Source organism: Octodon degus, unplaced genomic scaffold (assembly GCF_000260255.1).
Source record: "Octodon degus isolate 3935 unplaced genomic scaffold, OctDeg1.0 scaffold00015, whole genome shotgun sequence".
In the NCBI taxonomy this organism is placed as follows: domain Eukaryota; kingdom Metazoa; phylum Chordata; class Mammalia; order Rodentia; family Octodontidae; genus Octodon; species Octodon degus.
The window spans coordinates 20,531,890-20,542,389 of record NW_004524591.1 but is presented as its reverse complement, the minus strand read 5'-3'; the positions used below and the strand labels follow the sequence as shown (position 1 = coordinate 20,542,389).

Sequence of the window (10,500 nt, the reverse complement as noted above, 5' to 3'; positions counted from 1 at the left end):
GTGGTGATTGTAGTTTCATCAGGGAGGTACATATAGCAAATGGAAGAAAATTACTGGGAAGAATGGGAATAAAGCCTTCAGATGAGGGGGCTCCACCCTGGTACTGTACTACACAAAGCCCTAACTCTGCAAACACAGAGCTGCTCAAATCTGCACATCCTTATATATTTTTTTCTTACAAATAAGCACTCTATACAAAAACGAAATAGTAGCAAAGTGTCTTAAAAACTAAGCCCAAAATGTCTAGGTTTGAATAAAGACACTAATAACTGAGAATTGCTCAGTCAGACAAAATAGGTGGGGATCCTCTAGCATTGGGGCCCCCTGATTTCCAGGACTACCAGTGAACCGAGAAGTAAGCCTGCCTTGAAGCGGAGGGCTCTTGCTTCCAGACCCACCTCAGTTCTCAGGGACTGTGCATCAGGGTTGGCAACCAGGAGCCCCCTCTGGCCCAGCCACCCCAGCCCACCTCGGAAGCCATTCCCCCTGCCCAGAGATGGCTGTCTCTTCAGCACAATGTATCAGTCTCTCAGAAAGACAGAGTAAGAAAGATGACTCTATAGGCAAAGCAGATTAGTAGCTGCTAAGTGCGAGCTGAGGCTGGAATGCAGAATGCCGGTAAACGGGCATGAGACATTTTTTTGGAGTGATGAATATGTTCTAAAATTGGATTGTGGTGACGGCTGCGCAGCTCTGTAAATATACTAAACACCAGTGAACTGTACATTTAAAACAGGCTAATTTTATGACATGTAGTTTTTACTCCAATAAATCATGCTGTTAATTTTTAAAGTATATCTATTGTGCTTAACATTAAGCCTAACCAAAGATAAAAAAAGCCGCTCCGCTGAAAGAAACTGAAAACACAAGCACTTGAATTACAAATTTGTCCAGAATTCCTGCAACTTTAATTGTAGGGATAAAATCAGGCAGCCACGGAGGATAAAATACAGTCCCTGGAAGAAATCAAATGTTGTTCTTTTGGGTTTTTGGTAAAGTGGACAGGGTAAGAGTTAAGTTTTTATTAACACGTGTAGTCTAAAGTTGCAAAAATTGTCCTCACTCCTCGATTGTCTCTTTTTTACCAGTCTCCTGACCTTCAAAGACAGGGTACCTGGCCTCCACATCAGCCCACGTGATGGTGCCGCTGGCCAGATCGCAGATGACACCAGGCAGTTCCGAGACCTGGGGGGAGAGCAGACGGAGCATCAGCCAACTTGCGCACTGCCTGCAGAATGCCAGCGTCACCTTACAAGCTGTCCTTCATGTCCCGCGTCACTCCTTGGCCCTACCTAATCACATTCACTCTACGCCCTCTTCCCAGGCCTCGGTTCAGGTCTTCTTCCAACCCACAAAGCTCACCACCTCCCTCAGAGAATTCAATCTAGTCACAGAGCCTTTCCTAACTTTGCTAAATCTTCACTTTGACTTGAAATAGCTTCACAGGTGTCACACTTCACTCTCCTAAGCCCCGCTGGTAGCAGAGCCCTGGGCAGAGGCACGCAGGGTAGCAGGCAGGCCAGCTACTGCTCAGCCCTCAGCAGACGTGGGTGCAGCAGCCATCCTCATGTCTGAGTACACAACCAAGCCACCCGTCGGGCTTGCTCTTCTGACCTGGTAGGTCTGGGGTGGAGATTATGGTAAGCACCCATTGGCCAAGTGACACGAGGTCACAGGTCCAGGGAAAACACTTTAAAATGTACAGCCACATGGGAAGACAGGTCTGGAGTAGCCAGATCTGGCTTATAAGACAAGGTAGAAATCTATGCCTTGTGAAGTAGGCTATAAATTCCTTGGGGGGAAAAAAGAAGTCTTTCATTTCTGTTTTCCCTACTACTAACTCTATCAAGCTGAGCACATAACAGGCACTCTAACTAAATACCTGCTCACAGCTAATAAATTAGCCAGGCCATTGTCAACTGAAGTGGCCACTCTGTCCTTTCCCTCATCACCCTCCTTTCCGTTATTCCCTTTCCATTAAGTAAAATTACCGAAACATGATTCACTGTTTTGAATGGATTATGACAGAAGAATTTATATATATATAAACATGCATGTTTCTATAGAAATGGATAAAAATGCCTCAGTCCCCAAAAGCCTGCCAATAAAACTATGGCAACAGCCTCTTGGCATCACATTTTTCTTACCCAATGCACAAACAACATAAAAGCAAACTGCTAAAGCATGAGCCCAGAACAAACAAAGGACTATAAAATATTAGAGAAGTGCTAATGGATATTTTCATAATTAAGCCAAACTGATTTGGGCATCTGGGCTTTGTCTGATACAAGCTTATCATTAAAATTACAAAAGAAAAAAAAAAAAGAAAACTGGAGTACAAATGAAATCTAACTCAAACCAGAAGGGCAGGCAGTTACCTCTGCTCTGATCTGCCGCATGGAGTCGCGGTCCCTCAAGGTTGCCGTGTGAGGGGTCTTGTTCACCGTATCGAAGTCAATGGTGATCCCAAATGCCACACCAATCTCATCCGTCCTGGCGTAGCGCCGCCCAATGGACCCAGAGGAGTCGTCTACTTTGTGAGACACGCCACTCCTGGTCAGAGCTTCCGCTGTCCGAAACATGGAATAGTGACAAAGAGAAGAAAAGGGTAACTATCAGTGTGACCTGAGCGTCGTCTCACAGGCTCAGGAAACTTCTACAAGGGGCCAAAACAAGAGAGCAACAAATTCCAGTTGTAAAAGAAAGACAAATCCCATAAGTTTAATAAACCCCTCCCTGGAGTCCTTCCTAGCTACACATGACAAAGCTGCAGGGGATCGAGTGTTGGCCAAGGAGCCAAGACCAGGAGGTGGGTCCGGCACCACCAGCTCTGCGTGCACGCCCTGAGCAGTCCGTGGCTTCCATCCACCACCCATCTGAAAGGAGTGGGCAGCACTAGATGACCCCCAGGGTTCCTTTCAGTGCCACGGATGCCATGGCTAGGGCTGCCATACTTCACTCGGGTTCCCCCCAGTGAAGACGGCACAAGGCCACCATGAGGAGTCCTGAAGTTAAACTCTAGGGCCCTACCCTGATTCATTCCATAGTAGGACAAAGCACTCTGAAAAAGCAAAGACTCTCTCAGAAATAAGAACAAAGGAAAAATCACTTAGATTTGTTCTTATTCAATTTATATTTTTATTGAACTAAATGATATATTTCCTAAAACTGAACCTACTTAATGGTGTTCCCATGGAGATTATCCAAGTTGATTTGCTTACATAATTCCTTGACAAACGGCATGAACTCCTGGTTCTGGCTGAGCGGAAGGACGGAACACTTGAATGGAGCAACCACAGCAGGGAAACTGAAGAACTGTGTGGTTTAAAAAGAAAAAATTCAAAGATGTTATTTTATATACACCCAAATGTTAATGGGCCAAACCACACAATGTTACAGTGGATGGTGGCCCAAGCACTTCACTCTCAAGCCGCCAGAAAGCACATGAAAGGCAGAAAGGCAGGAGGGAACCGACCAGAAACACCTCGTGCCAGCTTCGGCTTTGGATCAGCTTGGAGAAGTCTCTGAACATCAGTTTTTCAGTCTAAAACATGGTTTTCATCATCTGCTTGGTTTACTTCACAAGAAAAAAAAAGTCAAACAATGTGAAAACATTCTGAAAACCGCCGTATATGCACGACAGTAACTTTCTAGTCCCAAGTAAAATCTTTACTTCATTCCAAGGAGACCACCTAAAGACACCCACGAAATCAAGTAACAAGGCAGTGCACAAGCCACGGAATTCTGTCCTTTCAGAGAACAATCCAGGAGCCTTAACAAACAGCTCAAAGCTCACTTACTGCCAAGAAAAGTACTGAACAACCAAAAAGGTCTGTGTACCTATACTAAAAATTATAGCCCTCCAGCTCTACTCTGAAAGAGGTTTCTGAGTAACTCAGACCTCAAACAAAGCAGATGCTCTGTGGAGAGCAAAGTGGCCTGCCACCTTGGCTTAGGAATGCGAGCTGAATGCAGGTCTTAAATAACATTTGCACCAGAAGGGTCACTTGAAGGCAAGCATATATAACTTAAGAGTGATTTTTTTCCTATACAAATAGTGAGTAACACATTTCCATTATTTCAGTTATTTAGTTATTTCATAGGTTTCAGCTCAGATTCTCACGCAAAACTTAGTGGCCTACTGTGTCAGGCAACGTGAATAGTCTACGTGAGCCCTGCACGATAGCCGCACAGCTGTCTGCATCCCAAAATTTTCAGAATTCAACTCCCCTTCTCCATTAATTGCATTTAATGAGAAAGAAGTAGGAACCTGCCTTTAGAGGAAAAAAAATGTATTTTTAAAATTTCACTAGCAATGTTTTTATATTAAATTTATAGGCAAATGGATTGAGGCATTAGGTGCCAAATTAACTTAGAAACATTTTTGGCTTCACATAGCCTAATCAAATCTCTCTTCAAGATGGGGCTCTATGCAATTCATAAAACACTGCCACTAATTTATTCTTGTTTAGCTTCTATGTCCATTAAAGCTCTAGTTATATCAATATTGTTAGATTCAAAGGAATAGCTAAAAGATTTTTTTGAAAAGCCATTTTATTAGAAAAACGAACAGGAAAACCATGAAACACACTTGCCACCTAAATGGAGTATGTTTAGTTCTGTAGTTCGTCCTTCCGGCAGGTGGGAGCCTGACGCGTGGCACATCTGGTGCCAGCCCGGGTCCTTACTGCCTGCTCCAAGAATGAAGGCTGCTCCTTCACACCAGAAGGTAAAGGCGCAGCTTAAGGGCCGAGATTCAAAGAGCACCTTTATTATCCCCATGTTACAACAGTGCATCAGACCTTTTTACACACTGGCACCAGGAATTTACTAGTTCATTCTTCAAAGTTAAATGCTCTGGGAAAAAACACAGACTTGACGCCCAGCATGATATATGCTCTGCTTTAGAATGACAAAGTAAATGAAACTGTTCCTTTCAGCTAATGTGGTATCACACCCTTTCCTTTCTGGCCATTCTTCTGACTGGTTTTAATGGAATCACTCCCTAGAAATTAAAGCAGCTATTATTTCCACAGGCAGAGATGAGACATGACAGGTGATGTAAGGGAGAGGGCATAAAGCGGAAGGCATGGAGCTACGCTGAGAACTACGTGAGCCGGGAGAAAATTCACAGGAGCTGATGAAGAGGCCTTATGACTTCTGTCTTCAGCCATGTTTGGGGGCCAGGGGCGCTACACCCAGGTACTGCCGAGGTTATGGCCCGTCAGACCCATGAGCTAGAATCAGGATGGGTCCTTCTTTAAGACAAACAACCAAAGAATAGCCAAACAAACTTTACAGATCCCTAAGTCTCCAACCTAGACGACCAGTGTCCCTCGAATGTAATCTAAGAAGTTACATCTTTACCCGGAGAGCAGGCCAGGTGATCTCAGGCAGCACTACAGGGCTCCCTTGAAGCTGCACAAACAGTTGGTGGCCTGTTCAGTACTATAAGCCTTCTCATCCTTCCTTCTCAACTTCCTTTTTCTTTTTTTAAAAAATTTTTTATTTATATGTGTGTGTGTGTGTGTGTGTGTGTGTGTGTGGCCAGCTCAGCCCACCAGGGGGCGGGGCTGGCTGGCGTGTGGTGCTGCTGGGGGATTGAACCGCGGTCCCTGTGCTTTGCTAAGCTTGTTCTAAGTAGGTGCTTTAGACCACTGAGCCATCTCACCAGCCCCTTCCCAACTTTCTAAAAACGAGAACGTATCCCAAGAATATCACTCACCCACTGAGGCAAAAGACTTCCCCCCACAGGCTCCGCCTCAGCACAGTGAGTGCCAGGCAGCTAAAGCGGTGGCTCCCAGGGCAACCTACACACACTGAAGCTCAAGCAAGGCGAGATCGTAAGTGCCTAGCTTGGTGACTTGCCACGCAAAGACGACCCTTGTACATGACAGCAATGAGGGATCATTTTAAAGCAAAGTCCTCGGTTTCTTAAGCAGGAGGATCACACCCCTCACGCAGCCCCTTACCCCTTCTGGTGAAAAATTAACTTCTTAGAAAGTCATTTAGAACAGTGACACTGGTCTTCTTCATACTTCTCCAAAAAGTGAGGGGAAGCAATGGCCCATGTTTCAGTAAACGTGAGCACACCGGACAGGCCGGCTTACCGTTCTCTGTTCGTCTCCTTCTCGTACGTGGAATGTATGTTCAAGTATGGTGTACATGATCCTGCCCAGGCCAAAGGAGGGCTCGATCACACTTGGAACAACTTCTTCCACTGTGAAATAGGTACAAATTCAGTAACGTTCTCTCAAGACACCACACGATGCATTTGTGATCTTAAATGAACAATTCTCAGCACTAAAAATCTCTCTAATCTAGACGGACTGTTATCTCAGTTCATCAGGACCAAGAATCAGACCCTTCATACAAGCCACTCCCTTGCAGGAAACACGAGACCTCCAAAGAGAAGCTGAAATGCAAAGAATTCTCACCAAGTTTAATTCTTTGTTCACATAACAGAACAAAGAAAAATGAGAAAAGAATATAACAGAAAAATGAGACTTGAGTCACAGGACTATTCCTTCCCTGGCAGATAACCAACAACCACGGTGACTACACTCTACCATCTCCCTCGTCCCTTCAGAAAGTGTAATAAATTAAGAGTTTCAATAAAACTTCACTGGAAGTAGAAAGTCTACACCATAGCTGACAAAATTAACATCGCACTTTGGCAGGGGCCCTCCAGCTCTTCCCACAGGCAAGACTACACCTGCTGTACGCAGGAAATACATTAATAATTTTTATTATGGGACAGAAAAAAGCAATTAAGTACTGCTCAGGCTTAAGACTATCTGACTATGCCTCTGGAGAATATGCTTTAGGGGCAAGGAGACAACTACTACCATCAAAACTGCAGTTCTAAAGAAAAGCTGCTCGTTTTGTCTAAGAGTAAGAACACATTTTAGAAATCTAACCAAGGCCTTCTTCTGCCCTCCTTCTACGGCTCACCTGAACAGTGAGCTTCAGTTCTGAAGTAGCTGCCAGGATGGCAGCTAAAGCCCCAAGGCCGAGAGGGACCCCCACCGACTCCAGTATCAGACCAGGGGCGAACGGGCGGGCAGCCTAGTGTTCCCTGGAGCAGTAATTTCTCAAAAACCGCTGCTGTCTCCAGGAGCTTCCTGCCAGACACAATAACCACAGTGCCCTACACATCTGCACCCAAATACTGTCCAACTTATACCATTCGTTCTACAAAATGATCGCTTCCCTTAGCCTTTTTTTTTGGTGGAACTGGGGATTGAACTCAGGTCCTTGTGCTTGCCAGGGAAGTGCTTATTCTACTGGGCCATCTTCCTGGCCCTCCCTTAGCTTTTAAAAAAGTATAAAAGATCACTGATCTAAATGATTTTTTAAGAAGTTAATTTTTTGCCAAAAGGAGAGGGGACTGATGAGCTCCTTTTTTTGCTGAAGAAACCAAAGGACTTTTCCTTAAATGTCATTTCCTTAAAATGACCAAAAAAAAAAAAAAAAATCATAGGTATCCTTAAAATGTACTTCAGGACACAAGAATTATTTATTATTTTGCAGTGTAACTATGTTGAAAAAGGAAAAGAAGCCCAAGTGACCTTTTTTCTCTTTGACATTTCTCTAACATGGTTATAACATAAAAACAAGACATTTTTAAAAATTCAGAAGTAGTAATTTGTTTAACTGCTTTTACAAATTTACCATGGAGTGTTTTCTGGAATCTCTTCACACTGACCATGTCTTTTGTTAACTGAAATGTTTTTCCTTCAGTTTCAATAGTGAATTCCCTATGTAAAAAAACAAAACATATAATAGTTAAAGTATGAATTCCTGTGCCTTCATTTAAACAAGTTTTACAGACGGATAAATTACTTTTCACTTTATGTATAATATAAATTTGGTCATGATAGTCAGATTTAGATATGATAGAGCTAAATTATCTCATAAGTAATATCAAATTAAGTATTACCCTAATTATGGCACCAAATAATATTCTGGGGAGGCATGCAAAAATTGCAATCATTTATAAAATTTCAGAAGTGACATCATGACAAATTCTTCCAGCTTTGAAATCAAGGCTAAATCAAAACCAAGGTTTTTTCCTTGTTAAGCTTTTTATTCATATAAAACCAAGTTTTTAAAAGCTCAGGTTTAGAATAACAGATTTGTCAAAAATAGGTTTGCAGGTAAAACGGATACTATTCCTTTTACTGTCCCCAAAATGTAAAGTATGAGCCATCTTGCCATCTTACAGAAATAACCTTAAAACTCCCACACTATTTCCAAAATAAACTAGCACTTACGTTGATGAAGATTAACTGAAAAGAAATGCAATCACTGCGTGATGTGTTGGCACACAGCCGGCTCCCTCCCGCCACCCGTAGCTGGCTGCGCCACACGCATTAGGAAGCATCTCGCCTAACACCTGGATCCCCGCTGGAAGCCTCTCCTCGCGCGCAGAAGACCTGTCTGGAGTTCTCCGGCATCACTGCTGCACGGTGCGGAGAAGGCGCCCTCGTGCGGCTGTCCTGAAGCTGTGCAGCAGGCACACACCGCAGCCGCATTTTGCTAGTTTCTACCCACGACCACCTCATGGCTCGTTTGAAAGGTTCTAACTGATTTCTTCTGTTTTTGCTACTGTGTCCGAAGTTCGAGTGTGCATGCATTAAATACCTACAGTGTCCCAGGTATTTCTTTGGAGAACACCACTCCAAGTAGGGAGCAGAGAGCAGCCATAAATGTTGTCATTAGAAAAGAGACAACCATGACTTTAGACTTAATAAAACGAACGACCTCATTTGTGAATAACGACACCTAACTATGACCACGTAGCTGAGATCAGCCTGCTGATAAAACCAGTGCTGTTCTCTTTACAGGGGATGTTCAATGTCTCATTTGACTTTGTTTCAGCATAAATAGGTACTGCTGCTGGAAGACCGGAGAGGTTTTACAAGCTATCAGTAACAAATAGATACTTTCACCTGCAACTTGACAAAGCTCACCTTGTCTCAGTTTTTCACAAGTACACATATGCAACCTCCACAGCCCAGAACATTCCCCTGGCTCCCTCTCTTAGCCAACCACAAATGTTATCAAAAACTAGATTTGTCTTTCCTAGAGTTCCACATCGAAACTTCAGTGTAAGGCTTCTCTCACCTCGTCTGAGGTCTATGATGGGTTGGCCAGGCTTCTGTGAAAAGTCAAGACATGAAACATAGAGCGTTTGGGGCCACACAGGATTGCTTGCATTGTTTTTTACTTGTGCTATCCTTTGTTTTCTGAACAACCTTTTGACAATGCAAACTTAGCTGGAGGTATGCAACAAAAATATGTACATCAGTTAGGACAAGCAGTGCTCTGTCAGTGGCAGGCTGAAATGATTTAAGAATACTTACATCTTCTAACAGGTTTTGGTGTCTGTTCACTCGCTCTACCAGTTACTGAGACACACACGCAAATCTCCGATTACAAATGTGGAATTTGTTTTTTCTCTATTGCTCCTGTGTATTCTGAGCTGCTATTTCAGGGGCATACTCATTCAGGAATGAGAAGACTCCTCGAGCTGAACCTCCACTACTTCAGAGGCTTTTCTCTGTGTTTTTCAGTTTCATTCTCATATGCCTTCATGTGTTTTTGTGTTTCGCCTGCTTAGAGTTAAGCTTGAACCTCTAGGTTTGTAGTTCAGCTACCACATCACTACCTATTTTTTCTGCTTACCTTTTTTCTCTCTGTGACTTCCAATTACATTATGTTAAACTGCCTCCTACTATTCTATGAGCATTTTTTTCTCCAGTCTCCTACTTTCTACGCTTTGTTTTGAACAGTTTCTGTTGCTCCATCTTTATGTTCAATGATCTTTCTTCTCAATGTTTAATCTACTCTTGGTTCCACCCAGTGAAATCTTCACGTGAGGCCTTACCTCTAGGTGTTCCACTGGGTTCTATTTTCACATCTTCCTTAAGACATTCAAGCTTTAATATTCTTGAGACCAGGAAGCATATTCACAACTACTTTAATATCCATACATACTGCTACATAATTGCTATTTCTTTGTGTTTCTTTCAAGTGACCTTTTTTTAATTACGAGTTGCACTTTCCTTTTTCAGATACAGAGTAATTTTTTATTAATTGCCAGATGTTATAAATTTTATCTATAACATTATTTAGTGCTAGGTTTTTCAAAATTTTTTTATGTATTTGGTACAAGGTCTCACTATGCAGCTCAGACTAATAGTGATCCTCCTGTTTTCAATCTCTCCAGCACTGGGGTTACAGGCGTGCGCCACCAAATCCAGACTTAGTGGCTGGCTCAGTGCACCCAGGGGCATGGCCGGTGTGGCATGTGGTGCTGGGGATTGAACCACAGTTCCTGGATCCCTGAGCTTGCCTAAGCAGGCACTTAGTCTACTGAGCTATCTTGTCAGTCCTGTGCTAGATATTTTTTTTTTCTTTTCAAAGTTTTATTGATAAACATATAGCAATGAGACAGTTTCAAATCAAATCGAAAGTACAGTTTCAACAAATAAT

At 43.0% G+C, this 10,500-nt stretch overlaps 1 protein-coding gene across 1 annotated transcript in view; it reads right to left on the bottom strand.

Annotated features, from left to right (window-relative positions):
- Window positions 1-885: 885 nt before the first annotated feature.
- Window positions 886-10,500, bottom strand: part of Gars (glycyl-tRNA synthetase) — a 41,589-nt gene continuing 31,974 nt past the window's right edge. Inside the window, exons 13-17 of the mRNA XM_004626520.2 lie at window positions 7,675-7,760; window positions 6,111-6,220; window positions 3,222-3,315; window positions 2,379-2,569; window positions 886-1,185 (exon numbers count right to left, since the gene is read on the bottom strand). Coding sequence (XP_004626577.1) covers window positions 1,060-1,185; window positions 2,379-2,569; window positions 3,222-3,315; window positions 6,111-6,220; window positions 7,675-7,760 — 607 coding nt within the window. The 3' untranslated portion in view covers window positions 886-1,059. The remainder of the gene's footprint in view (window positions 1,186-2,378; window positions 2,570-3,221; window positions 3,316-6,110; window positions 6,221-7,674; window positions 7,761-10,500) is intronic.